The following is a 14,933-nucleotide window of genomic DNA, read 5'->3' as shown; positions in this document are numbered from 1 at the left end:
ACTCCGCGAACGACTTGCAAACGTTCATGTCAAAAGGTCAGTGTATTTTTCATGACTGAATTGTACTTTTGCAGTGAAGTGCATTATTTTTCCTCCATAGATAATGGAAGATGTACATTTATGAAGTTACTGTTCAGTAATCACTCTTGGGCCATTCGAGAGATGAAATTTTTTCTTGGCAAAGACTAAGTGGGGTTCAAGCAGCAGCACAGCATCTTGTAGAGCTGTATTACAGAAATCCAAGGATTCTACTTTTATTTTGTGTAACATCCCCTCCCACCATCCCCCTCCCCATTGCCAAAAGCTAACCCGCATTCCGTTGAAGGCATTATTAAGCTTACCTTAGACACGAGGCTTGCTCTATAGGCAGCAAGCGCCTTTAGGTATTCTTTTTTGGCAGCTTCAGTTTTTCTTTTATATACCTGTTAAACGAGACCACAATTCCACCAGCGTCAATTATTAAGACGGTTTTGCCAGAACGCTCTCACAATCACTTGCAAAGAAACAAAAACCACAGACCAAAAACTTTAAACCACCCTACTGGTGTATGTGCTTTTTCTCCCCTGAAACATCTAAATAATATTGCAGGAGGTCACGCTTTCAGGTCTACTCACTGGACTTGCACCACAATTTATGTTGATTTATCATGAATTAAAAGCTGCTAGAGCCAACTGTTTGACAAGACTACCCATGCACACCTGACCTCCCCAGGAAATGATATTTTAATGACTTTGAGTATTTCAGATGCTAAAAGGTATCTGAAGCAGTATAAGATAGAAAAAAATGCCTAGGCAATGTTTTTTTAAAGAAATATTCAAACTACATATTAAAAAAATCTTTATAGATTCAGACAAGTTGGTTCACAGAGCTCGGACAATTTGTTTTCCCCAAAGCCAGTATGAGAAAATCCCATTGAGTTAAACAAGCACAGTTAGGCAAAGATGAATTATTCTGTATTTTTAAGCACCAGTAAACTTAAAGTTCACCTTTAAATTGCGTTCACCATCATCTGTTAGACCAGACTAAAAGTTTCCAAACGTATTTCACAAATAAGAATCATTCATATCTTGCCAGAAGGTGTCCTACACGGGAATCTGCTCTTCCATGGCAGCTTCCATTAATTGTTACTGGGAGCCACACAGAGCAGCAACAGGCAAACAGCCTCAAAGGATTTCTTTTTTATTTTCCTTCATCTGTGTGTAGGAGTTACATGTGTATTGAAAGAAGAATAACCCTCAAGGAAGAACAAAACTCATCATTCCGTACCGAGTTTGAGCTGGAGATAACACTGCACACACGACAGCGTAATGAGGCACAGAGGACTGGCTTCAAAGGTTGGGAATCAACGTGCTTTGTAACAAATTCGTAAGGCAGATCAAAGGAACATTTCTCTTCTAACTTCTGATTAATAGGAAACAAGAGCTTTGAAATAGGAATCATCAAAAGATGGTCTTAACAGGACTCTAGGACAGTATCACCTGAGCTTTTTTACAAACTGCCCTTCAAGATTTAAAGACAAATACAGCCAAGTTAATACTACCCACTGGCTCTTATAACAAAACGCTTTTCAGATGCCAGGTCTTCAGCAAGTTTGGAAAAAAAAAACTGTACAGAGTAAGAGGTCTACATCTGCAAGCAGTGTGGTCCACTCAGAGCAGAGGTTAGGAGAATTTTTTTACAAGGATTACTGTTTTATTTCGCGCGAGACAACCCTGCATCCATGTTTTACCTGCTTTTGTTCTTCTCCTAAACCGTCCCACATAGATGCCACTATTTTGGAAACATCTCCAAACGTCGCGTTTGGGTTTTGCCCTTTAATCGCAGCTTGTGTGTCCCTGAAGAAAAGGGCATATGCTGACACCGGCTTTTGTGGCTCATTGGGATCTTTCTTTTTCTTCTTCTTTGGAGTCTTGGGCTTCTTTCCAGAATCCGGGGCAGCTCTTTTTTCTCCAGCAGCCTAAGAAACAGTAATAACAAGAACAGTCAATGTATCCACGAAATAAGTCAGATTAATTCTGCAAAATTATTGACAAGCTGGCTTAATAATATGTGGATAAAAATTACTATGAAGGCAACATTTTGGAGAGTCCTGATGCGCAAGCCTTTCCCCTACCAAATACTCCTTAGTCTCAGCTTAATCTCATCAGATCTACTGGAATTAAATGCATGAACATTTAGCCCCAGCAACCTGATCTGGTTGGAGACGTCCCTGCTCCGTGCAGGGGGGTTGGACTGGGTGGGCTTTAACGGTCCCTTCCCACCCAAACCCTTCTGTGATTCTGTAACGGGAACTCATTGCAAGCATGGCTCGGAGAGTCACTTCTACGAGCTTGACCTGAAAAAGTACATTCCAACGCTAATTTGTATTAAAAATAATATTTAATCTATAGTATATTTTGAATAGGCAATCCATGTTTTTCCATTAAGATGTAATTTCAGCAGTAGTGACTCAAAAGACAAGAGCTTGGAGGCATTTCCCAATTCCCAGGCTGTGGCTGTCAACCTAGACGCGGGTTAAAAACCCCACCCTTCAGGCAAAGAGCAGTACCGGCTCCACGGTTTCCATCCACCTGCAGCAGACACCCGCTGCGTCCCACCGCCACCGCTCCTGGAGCAGGGTCAGGCGCTGGAGGTTCCCTGTTACTGCCCTGCTCCCATGTCCCCCTCCAGAACCCCCCGAGCAGCGCACCCAGCATTACAGGCACCCCGATCCCTGCGTGCTCCTTGTGTCCGGTACCCTCGGTTGTTGAACTACGCACAGATTATTGCAGGAAGGGGATAAATGGCTCTAAATATATCACGAGAGGCATTTTACTCTGTTATTTTGAGGATGCTGTACAACGACCTTTACGTATGCACAATTTCCATTAACTTAATGAGTAAACCTTTCGTGGAACAGTCTAAGCCGGACCCTTTAAATGTACTACTGTAACAACATTCGTGCTTCATTTGTCGATAAAATTTTCCTTTTGTAAGGGATTTCTTTACAGCAAAATGTAAATTAACTAAACTTTTGGTTAGAAGAAAGCTTATTTTATTCTATCTAAATGCATCTATATTTTATATGACTCCAGAGAAAACCCAGATGACAAAACTGCTCAGAGCTGACGGGCAAAGAGATTCAGCAGATCTATAAAATCTGAAATGAATTATCAATATACCAAATACATATATGGATATGTATTGTCTTACATTTATTATTACGGAAGTATTATGGAAACTGTGTAAGCAAAGAAGCTGAACAGCAAATAAATCACATTCCACGATACCGTAACGTTTGTACATTTTCTATGACCACACTGCAGCTGAGACGATGCCGCCACGTTCACGAAAACAGAGCGTATAGGTGCGTAAAGCTTACTCACTGCACGGAATAACTTACCCTGTTCGATTCGTCTGCATCTTCTTCGTTTATAGAGCTGGATGGGGAAGGAGTGGCTGATTTACTCGCAGGAGGGGAGGGAGAAGTGTGTGGCAAATTAGTGCCTCCTAAATTCAGCCCCAGCTGCGCACTTAGCTGAGACTGGTTAATGGTGGTGAGCTGAGAAGGAGGCATAATTCCCGAGTGAGCAGCATCGGTCATATGGACGATAGATCTCATAATCAGTGAGTGATCCTGGCGGTACGGGGAGACCTGCGCGTGACTCTGGTCCTACAAGAGACGGAAACGTTATTTAGTCATCAGCAGCGACCGTGTAGCGTTATCAGGTAAAGTTCTTGTCCCAGGCTTACAGAACTGATCCTGTCAACTCGCAGTTTGTTTTGTTTCTTTTTGATGAATTAAATGAGTGTTTAATAAATGAAATGCAGCAACAGTTACTCTTGCCCTGGACATCCCTTCTCCCCAGGCTGGTTGGGTTTTGGTTTCTGTTGTTATTTGTGGACCAAAACCTGCGTTTCCCCATTTAAAAACATTTCTTCTCTTGCTGTGGTGTGAAATACCCCGATTATTATACCCAATAACAGAGAAATGGGCTGACTGATGATACCGGGAAAATTTTGCAACTGCAAAGACACAAACCGTTTCTACCGTTTCTCAAGGGCACAAACTACGTTGTCTTCTACCTCTGCACAGCATTTACCGCTTTTGTAAATAAAAACAAGTGAGAGCCTGAAGGTAAAGTCAACCAGAATCTTCCTATGAACAACTCAGTTTTGTTATTTTTAACCACACACAGATCAGTTCACAGTGAAAGGACTTTTAAGCAGAAAGGAAGATTTTTTAAACAGTTAGTAAGTGAGGAGAATAAATACCTCACAAATTGATCCAGCAACCCGATTAATCCATAGCCATTGTTTGAACAGAGAGAAACATGAGAAATAAAACACATTTTGAAAACTCTTTCATTATTAATCACCTACATCGCAATTAGTAGCAGGTGCAACGATCCTGAATGAAATGACGCAGAAGAAAACAGCAATGCCAAGCACCCAGCATACAGTCCACCGACTTCCACAACGCAGTCTGACCTTCCCAGGGCTCTAAGTGTGGGTAAGCCCAGACCAGTTTTCAAAAATCTGTGTCAGCAAGGAGGCAAGTTTAGCTCAAGTGACTTTCCTCTTACTATTTACAACTCTTTCAACAGAGACAGCAGTTCTGTGCTCCTAAAACCCTTTTCTTGGATGGGACCAGAAGCAATACATGTGTTAAGAGAAGAGGCACACTCCGCCTCATCCATCTTACGTACCAGTGCTGCAGTACGCTGCTTCCCTACAGCAATAAATCATATTAATTCTGAATTTGGCATTCATGTGTCTTTCTGCTGAAGCCTATACAGAAGAAATAAGTCCTTCTTAGTAAGAAAGTACACGTAGCGTTGCACCTAGATCCAGTAACAGATGACGGATGCTACACACCAGGCCTCGCCCTCATTTTCCCCATGCTTTCCAAGCCCTTGCCAGCTTGGCTCATCATCCGTACCGCACCACGTTGCTTTTTCCAGTTCTTAAATACTTTTGATATTTTCAGTAAAGGAGTGTAGTTCCTCAGCCACAAACACACGTACCAAGAGTGGAGCACTAGATACAGAATGATCTGAACATCAGACGTTGGCTGACATACCCAGTTGCTTCAGGGCACCTTTCGGTGAAAATTTACTACCGTTAACTACGGGGTCATTCTGATTGTGACTCGTATTGGCAGCGGCATCTGGAAGTCATTCAGCATCTTCTGTAAAAGGATATCACTTTCTCCGTATTACTCCATTCATTTTCGTTTACAGACATTATTCTGTTGCATGAAGAACTCTGCTAGCAAAGCAAAGCTGGAGATCATCAGAATGACCTTCTCTCGGAGAAATTAACTTCATTATTTTGCAGGCAGTGCTTCCTTGGAGTGTTCTACACCTAAAAGGCTGGCTTTTGTTCTCTCGTTATTGTCACACAACGCAGGCCTTCCTGGCCTTTACACTGAGGCAACAAAATGTGATGACACGGGTTACAAACAATTTACTCCAAGTCTTGTCATTTCGGGTGCATCTATGATTTTATTGAGACTAAATTCTCTTGACTTGCACTGACCCAGAATCTAATTTTATACACAAGCCCATGAGTTCTTAACTGTCCCTTCTTCTGACACTATTTGATGCTTGCGTGGTTTTTTCATCCGCTTATTTCCCATTTTTCTTTTCTGTATATTTTCATTATTTTTTTAAGTTTTTTTTTTTTTTTTTAAATCTTTAAAACTGCAGTAAAAGCTAGAAATGGAAGCAACAATATTTTGTAACTGGCTACCCAGCACCAAACAGATAAGATCTATTATATAAAAGCAAATATTTTGTATAATTTCCAATCTCTTATCATTTACATCGCATATGCATATGATAACAACAAATGATTTAAGTTATATGGCTAATCAATATTAAAAAAAACATTTAGGAATGGGAATTTAATGTTTTACTTTTCCTTTACACTAAAAGGACCAATACTGAACCAAAAGGATCAGCAGCGTTTCATTATGCACAAAATGTTTATCAAAGAAATGTTTAAAAAGGAAAATCATCTTATATTAGGAGCATGAATGGAAATACGAGTGCACTAAAACATCCACATGACATCCTAATTACATTACTACATGAAAACTGAAAAGTGAAAAGGCTCATGTATTCAAAACAATCCACTGAGAATACTGTGAAAATTTTAGAGAGTATCTCAAGCTCTTCTACATAAACGTAACCAGCAGCAGAAGTGATACACAAGTATTACGAGCATTCAGGATTTTTGGAACGTTATGCAAAAATGACAGATGAGGCCTGACAAAAACTCATGAACTTCTCAAGTGGACAGAATGAAGTTTTGACTGAGCCTGAGCTGCTTTACAGCCTTGGACTGACGCTGGGCAAAGCTTGTCGATGTTCACACACGTCAGGCAAAACTCTGCCACTGGTTTACTCAGCTTGACAATCAAAGACACAACGCGTGAAACAGAAAAGCAAAGAGGAATAACTTGTGTGACTCCTCTGTGGACTGAAACGGCTTTGTCTCAGACCTCTCTGTGGTTATCCTACACGGGTGCTACCAAAAACCCAAGCGACGGGGGCATTTACTGAGGGGAATGCCGGCCGCCTCTCTCGTCTCTTCAATTATAGACGTGGATAAAAAAAAAAGCAAAATATGGTCCAAAATGCTTCTCCCTTTTCAAAACAAATTCACGGCGACTGCACCTAGGCACATTGGCTTTCTGTCACCACTCTCCTGCCCAGCTCCAGCAGCACACGCTATGAAGACATTGAACATTTAACACGTAGAAGGCCTGATCAAAGGAACCGTAAGGATATCCACCCACCCAACTATCCTACTCCCAACTATTCTAATCCACTTAGACAGCCATGCCAAAGAAGTCATATGTGGTCATGCTGCCAAAGGACACGTGTCTCGTGGCAAGTGCCAAACACATAGCTTATTTTGCTTTGATTTGTAAAAGTGTAAGTTCTCCAAAACCGGTAAAATGGCAACTCCTCAACAGCCACTGGAAAGCAAACAACAGAGTAATGAGGCTTTAAAACCAGAGTGTGAACTGCCACGCTTTAATTTATCCAGTATTATCAAAGGTGTTGTTCAACACTCACTGTACCTGAGCCAGCCAGTGAAACACCACTGAGTACTAGGGGAAACCTGAGGTTATAAAAGATAGCTCCTTCTTCTGCTATCAACTCATCAGGTCCCCAGTAGTTAATACAGCTAGTAATACAGCTAGTATTTATTTTGACAGATAAATGCACCCAACCATTACATCAAGAGATGCCCCGATTTCCCCTTACCCTGCGTTTGGAGAGTCGTTTCCATACAGTAGTTTTATCCCAGATTTCTACCCTGATATTATTTTAACCTCTAGGAACATTCAACATGATCTTTAAAAATATAACTAGGAAATTACTTTTTAGAGCATTTTGAATAATACTGAAGTCTTGATTAAAATTAATGTCTACAGCCTTCAATCATTTAAACGGGCAACACCTCCAGTAAGACCCTTCCCAGCCACGTCAGGATGGAGCCCAGGGAAGCGCTGACAGGAAGATGCAGGGCTGGGATCTGACCCCGTACCACACGAGCTAGTTTTTTAAGGAAAGTGAGAAATCTGCCAACAAAAATAACTATGCAAAACCCAACATCCACGGTTATGCTCACTGTGCCCTGGTTTCAAAAGTGACTTAAAACATTACATATTCCATTGCCTTAGGAATTTGTCACTGTCAGTGTAACATAAGCTGATGTAATATTTTAAAGGATATATTTAAGCTGAAGTAAATGCATTGCAAAGTAACGAGTGAAATCGTCAGTTGTCCCTATCTATAAATTCCTCCCTTTACTTTTGAGCAAGTCAGCATATCTCTAGAAGAAATTCTCAACACTCTTTTTCTCCGCAAGTAAAGCACAGATAAAAGAATCCATTAATCTAAATTTTTACAAGATTGGAATTCACTGCCAATCAAAACAAATCAAACTAACAGGATGCTTTCCTCTGTCAGAGATTAAATCTGTACTCAACAGAACACCAGTGGCACTTGGTAGTGCCACCGCTGAAGAAGTGTCCTTCCTCTCCCCTCCTCAGACACTGCCACCAGTAATAGATCTGTCAAATCCCAGTTATCGGAAGATCCACTACAAGCAGCAGCTTCTTTTCTCTGGCAATGAGAAAATTTTGCTCCATATCTCCATAGAAAAGTAAACCTTACCTAGTTTAATTCCCAAATAAAGGCTACAATGAACAGTGCACGCCGGTACATAATAAAAATTAGGTCTGCAGCTGGGTCCAAAAGATCGGTTGGTGACAGGAGGCCTACGCAGATTCTGCTGCTTGAAGAACACGAAGAACATGCAACTCCTTGGTCTCTGTGCTCCCCCAGTCCCAATTCATCAGGAATTACTCTGTTTTCTGTTCACACATTCAGAGTACATAAACCATAGAAGGGATATGAAGAGAAAAAAAAAAAAACAAACCCACAAACCAAACCCAACAAACATGAGGACCCACAGATTTATTCCTCAAAACAGAGCAACTATCTCCTTTTGTTCTGGCAATCTCAGATGACTCTGGAATCCATCTCCTGTGATACGATAGAATTTTCTTACATGGCTGCAACCTCCAAGTTAGTTCAATGTTTTTTATTTAAATCTTTCTGATTTACTCTTCCTTGTTTTTCTTTGGGGTCTGGTCTGCAGCCACGTTTGCAGCAGCCCCTCGCGCAGCTGGTGCTCCTCACACTCCCCCACGCAGTGCTTCCTTCGGAGCATCCAGCCTGACCTGTCACGGGGGTGGGCAAGTGTGCCGTGTGGCCACCAAACCACAAGTCAAAGCCATTTCTTCTGCAGAACGACATTTAGGGTCTGGGCTGTAGGGGCAGGCCTAGGCCGGGCAGGGCAGCACCACCTCAGAGATGAGGTTCCAAGCAAGAAGGGGGCAAGGGACAGGGCCAACCAGCCTGGGCGCCCACCAGACTGACACCGCTCTGGGCGCCAGGACTGGGTTCCTCTGCGGCCTCTACTGGTACCAGCTCATTCACAGCATGCGCAGCTATCTCTAACAAAATCACAGGATCACAAAATGGTTTGGGTTGGAAGGGACCTTCAAAGCCCACCCAGTCCAACCCCCCTGCCAGGAGCAGGGACATCTCCAACCAGATCAGGTTGCTCAGAGCCCCGTCCAACAACCACAATGACCACAACACGTGCGTGACTCGGATCACAGATCTGGGCTCTGATCCGATGAGGAGCTTCCGCCCAAATCAGCAATCGAAGCTGAGGTCTGCCGTACGCAAACGGCGCAGGCACAGTGCAAACAAACCCCGCATCGTTAAAATTAAGTCCCAGAACGTCAGATAAATGCTGTTAGCAGTTTTGTTACAACCCCTGCAGCTTCAGGTGCTCCAGCTACTGAATCAAAGGCAAACTTCAAAAGTCCTGATTATGCGGTACGCAACGTGGGGAGAGACGGTGAGGAAGCATGACAACGAACAAACATTATCAAAGGGAACAAAAATTGTGCAAGGAATTGGGGGGGACAGGCTTGGGGGTTACACAGCATTTGTTTGTTTAAAAACTGCTACAAGTGTTGGTAGCTAAGGTTTGCGGGCGGGTATTTTTTACTACGGGGTTTTTTTGGGGGTAGGGTCTTTTGTTTGGGTTCTCTTTGTTTGTTTGCTTGTTGTTTTTTAAAGCAAATCAGAAAAGTAGGTCTTATCTTCTGTATTACCAGAGCCAGGTATTTTTCCTTCAGCTAGCCGGCAGCACAGAATAATTTAAAGCTCTACAGAGACGCAATATTCCTTTTACAGCTTGAGAACTCGAAGGGGAAGCTGAGAATTGGGTAAGCTGTCCAACTTGGTGATAATGCAGAGAACAGGAGGAATTTCAAAGGAAGCTTTCAAGTCACCCACGGATGAGGCTGGACCCAGCAAGGCCTTTGGCCAGGCAGAAGACATTCAGACCAGCTGCAGCATCTGCCTCATTTGGCTGGCTAAGGAAAGCAGCAGGCCAGGGTTTGCTCACACCTGGTTTCAGAGTCTAAACTCAGGAGGCAGAAGAGCTTAAAGCCATGGCCCAGGCTTAACGCACCACTACTGTCCACGGTCACAGGTGTCCACGTTCCTTCTGAGCTCAGTTCTTGGGAATATCAGAGGTTCAGCTTCCGCTCCAGCTCCCAAGAGCTTTCCCTGTGGGGTGGATCATTTTCCACCCATTCACATGGCACCTCACAATATTTTCTGGAGCTGATGGATCGCGATTTAGGCATTATTAATACAAAATAGCCACAGTTATTTTTGCCTAAACTGTTCTGCCCATGTTACTGTGTCTCTCCTCTTTTGAGCAGAAGTCCCTTACATATCTCAGTAGGTAATATAACAACCCACTTGCATAATTTTTTAATTTTTAAAAATTATTTAAAAAAAAAATTTTAGCACCAGCAGTACCTGCTATTCAGACAGGTGTCCCTGGCAGCCACTGCCACTTTGTTTGCTGCGGACAGAACCTTTCTGGCAGTTACTACGAGTTGCCTATTGTTGAGAACACCAGGGCACGTTTCCTCCTCCAACCACAACAGCTCATTAACAGATGGCTCATTGCATCTGAGTTGATGAGGAAGGAGGGAAGAGCACGTCTCTCGGAAAAGTGACTGTATTATCCACACCGAGTAGTGCAATGTCACTGAGGACACGAAGACCCACACACTGTTAAAACCCTGTTATTTAGTACATCATCAGGCTAGCACCATCTTCAAACCATGTTAAAGTCGTAGTGTGTGGTTTCTGCGCAGAAGCAACCGCTGCCCCCAGGATTTTCAGTCCATTGTCCACCTTCCCCCAAGGCCCCACGTGCCACGCACACGTGCTCTCGGAAAGGTAACTACAAAATGCACAACCGCATCATTAGACGCAAAATAAAATATTTAACTATGCACCAATTAAAAAAAAAATTCTCTCTGAAAAGACTTGAAAGTTCATCAGCAGAGCACACAGCTCAGATCGGCGGGCAACAACAACCCAACGGAGTCCTGAAGGTCTAACCTCCCAAAGTGTCTGCCACCACTGCAAAGGTTCTGTAGATGGCCAAGCGTCTCTGATGGGAGCCACCAGAGCACCATTCAAGGGGGCCTACAAGAAAGATGGGGAAAGGCTGTTTAGTAGGGCCTGTTGCAATAGGACGAGGGGTAATGGTTTCAAAATAGAGGGGGGTAGATTTAGATTAGAAATTAGGAAAAAAAATTTTTACGATGCGAGTTATAGAACACTGTCCCAGGTTGCCCAGAAAGGTGGTGGATGCCCCATCTCTGGAAATGTTCAAGGCCAGGCTGGATGAGGCTCTGAGCAACCTGATCTGGTTGGAGATGTCCCTGCTCCTTGCAGGGGGGTTGGACTAGATGACCTTTGAAGGTCCCTTCCAACCCTAACCATTCTATGATTCTATGATCTAATTTGGGATTGACTAGGTTTGAGATTGATTTTTCTTGGTACCAGAAATTATTAAAAACCATGGTGGTAACAGCTACCATTTCTGCTGGGAAAGTCCAGTACAAACCAGACTAACATTGTTGATCAAAAACTTGAGTTTACTAATCCACTGTAGTAATTAAAAAAGTAGAAATAAGAAAACTCTGAAGATAATCTCTCTTTCTAGTAAGGATAGTTGCTACTCCTATAAATGTATAATTAAAACCTTCCAGAATCAGTTGCCTGTTTTGTATTAAAGATGACAATAAACATGTTCACAACAATACCAAGGGCTTGTTTTAACAGACCGTTCCAGGCGTTAAACACACTAATGACCCATGAAATAACTGCTTCATCTGCAACACGTTAAACAATGTTGTTATAACGCTGTATTAATTGAAAACCGACTCCGTGCCATCTAGATAGGAGATTACGGACTGGATATTGAAAGTGATTTACAAACAAGTTTCTTTGGAAAGGAAAATTAAACAGATAAATCAGAGGCACACAGGTAAATAGTGAAATAACTGTCTTCTGCCAATTTTAAAGCGACTCGTAAAGCTTTGAATCTTCTGTTATTCTATTAATCACAAGTTAATTAGTAATGGGGGAATTTAAGTTGCTAAAAAAGACTTGGACCTTTAAGTAAAAGGCATCACTGTTTTAAAACACTAATAGTATTTATCGCATGCAGCCTTTAATAAGCTCAAATTCGCAACTCGGCTTTTTAGAGCCACGTCATTGAGCCATTAATTTTAAAAGTCTCTTCTCGAAATAAAAGCAACCGCCGCCATCACGCCTTCGGTTTGAGCGCAGTGCCACTCCCAAGCAGGGCTGTAATTAAAGCCGGGCGTACTCCACCACGAATTAGCCTTATCCGCGCGGAATCCTGAACGCACCGACGGCACCGCAGCAATCACACAACACAAAGCGGCTCAAGTCTTCATCAAACGGGGAGCACATTTTTCTCGAGCGGCGTAAGTCATACAGGGAGCAACGTATGTAAAATTATCAGTCTGTTTTGGTAACTTCTGTACTTATTTGAATAAAAGAAAAAATCAGACTGAAAAGAGACAATTATTTTACTGTCTGTTTCCTCGCTATCAGAAAGGGAATTGTGAAATTCATCAAAGCTAACCTTCTGTTATGTACAACAGGCTAAGCTGAAAAGAATGTTAACAAGTTCAATTTTCATTCAATCAGCACTACTGCTCTCTGAAATGTTTCATTGCAGGAAAGAAATAAAAATAATCTATATGGTAATTATGAGGATGAATCCCCCAGTAACTTTCAGCTACATGAAAGGTCAGTTCTATTCAAGATATTTTATCAGTCCCCTGCACATACTCCTGTCCTGTCATTTTAAATCTGAACAGCATTTTATTTTCCCATTTACAGCTACCTGCAGAATTAAGTACTTAAGCCAAATAAGAAAAAAAAAAAAAAAAGGGAAAAAAAAAAAAGAAATGTTGAATGCTGGCAAAGGCTATAATAGCATGGAGATAAATCGTTCAGCTGCTCTCTCTCAAGCCTCTGGGGCTGCAGATTTTTCTTCTCCTGGTGCACTGTGGGTATTCAAAACTTGTTCAACATGATTTCATTTCATTTCAGGCACTGCCTGAGAAAACTAAATTACAGAATCAATCATACAGAAGGTCAGAGTGAGACTTCATTACAAGTATTGCATGCTTGCATGAATATCTTTCATTTATGACTGACCCAATATGTCACAATAGCTGTCTAGTAAAAATAATCCACTTTCTGAAATTGATGTACTACTGATGTCAATGCTACTCAGCAGGCTGGGCAGATTATAGAGAGGTGTTAAAAAAAGGAACCCTCAGGAGCACAACTTGGAGTCTTACAGAATTGCCACAGTTTGCAGATTAAAATAATTTTTCTGTGGCCAGCTCAAAGGAAAACAGAGCATTAATATAAAATATTGGGGGTTGATTTTTAATAAGGATATCGCTGTTGATTTCCACTTATTTACATTTGGGTATTTACAGGGAGAATATTTGCATCATGTAAATCCATGTGTTCTTTGAAGTCAAATGTACATTGGCACTCCATTTCTCAGTGACTCATTTTTGAGCATCAGGATTTTATTTCCGTATTATTCAAACACGAAAATTAATCAAACTGCCTCCATTTGATCTCTTTTTGTGGCTGTTATCTGCTTTTAAATGTAGAAAAATGCTGCTAAGTAAGATAAATGTGATGTGTTTGTTGCCAATAATAATGAAGTTAATCAGCACTGTGACAAATTGTCACTCTTTCCGTAGCATCACCAGTGTGCTGGATCTGGCTCCGGTGTACGAGAAAAAAACCCTACCTTGCTCTTAACAGTATGAACAGTTGTTAATTCATCAATACCATCTTCTAATAATTGCTCGGCTACATTTATTCCAAGAATAAGTATCCTTCTTGCACCATGAATGATTTTTTTTTCAAATAGAATAGCATACAAAGAAGACGTTAAAAAAAAAAAAAAAAGATTTTTTTTTGTTTTTGTTTTTGCTCTTCCTGGGGGAAATATGTGAGATACTTGCAGAAGTATTACGAGGCAGCTACCCAACTCCATACCCTAAGGGAGACACAGGAGCACCTTGACATAACCTATTTTTAACCATGCCTCTGGCAATTCTGCATTCAAGTTTATAGGTGAACATGTCAGGTAGTACGTAGAGAAAACCAAAGACACACAGTATTAATCATAATTCTGTCCAAGCCCATTTTATTTTTTCAACATTTGTGATTTAAAATCTCATGACATTTCTTCAAGGTGAAATTCTTCTAGTGGACTTTTCAACAGGGTAGGACTGCATTTATCTAAGTTAAATATTGCTTACAGTAAAGCTCTCTAACGCTTCACACGATCACCAATAAACTCAACGCAGCTCATATTGAAATAATTTAAGTTTGTATTCAGCTAAAGAAGCTTTAGTGATTAGCAACACACTATTAATACAGCCTTTAAATAAGGCTATCCTAGTATCGCTGGATAAGAACATTGTTCTGTAAGTGTATACGAACATCGTAATTATTTTACAACCCCATCTTTAGTTCTTTCAGATATAGTAAATTCAATTGACCATGAAATGAAATTTCATAGTCAAAATGCCTCCTTTACATTTTTTTTATTGCTGCAATAAAGTTTTTATAGCTCAAGGCAAGGTAATTCATGAAATGTCTAATTTAAAGATGGATTCTAATATTATTAATAAATATTTACCAGTTTAATAAAGTGCACATTTTTCACATAAAATATGATATAATGTTTTCATTTTCTATTTTTGAAATACAGATTAACTGCTGGAAAATTTGAGTACTAAAGAGAGCTATGTGAGTTCAGGGGAAACCTATGCAAAAACCCTCTGTTAACGTTTTTATACTTCCTGAAGCTACCCAGCATTTATGAGCAGAAGAGATACAATGGCAGGGGTCACTCCATCTCACGGTATAAAACAAGTCAGGCAGTTGTGGGGAAATGTCTGACACACGAGC

At 41.2% G+C, this 14,933-nt stretch overlaps 1 protein-coding gene across 1 annotated transcript in view; it reads right to left on the bottom strand.

Annotated features, from left to right (window-relative positions):
- TOX3 (TOX high mobility group box family member 3) overlaps positions 1-14,933 on the bottom strand; it is a 75,260-nt gene that overhangs the window by 3,487 nt on the left and 56,840 nt on the right. The window contains exons 4-6 of the mRNA XM_086757775.1: positions 3,383-3,652; positions 1,730-1,957; positions 342-422 (exon numbers count right to left, since the gene is read on the bottom strand). Of these exons, the coding sequence (XP_086613901.1) occupies positions 342-422; positions 1,730-1,957; positions 3,383-3,652 (579 nt within the window). The remainder of the gene's footprint in view (positions 1-341; positions 423-1,729; positions 1,958-3,382; positions 3,653-14,933) is intronic.

The sequence above is a fragment of the Chlamydotis macqueenii genome, chromosome 13 (assembly GCF_036417535.1).
Source record: "Chlamydotis macqueenii isolate bChlMac1 chromosome 13, bChlMac1.mat, whole genome shotgun sequence".
Classification (NCBI taxonomy): Eukaryota; Metazoa; Chordata; class Aves; order Otidiformes; family Otididae; genus Chlamydotis; species Chlamydotis macqueenii.
This window is presented reverse-complemented; position numbering and strand designations above follow the sequence as displayed.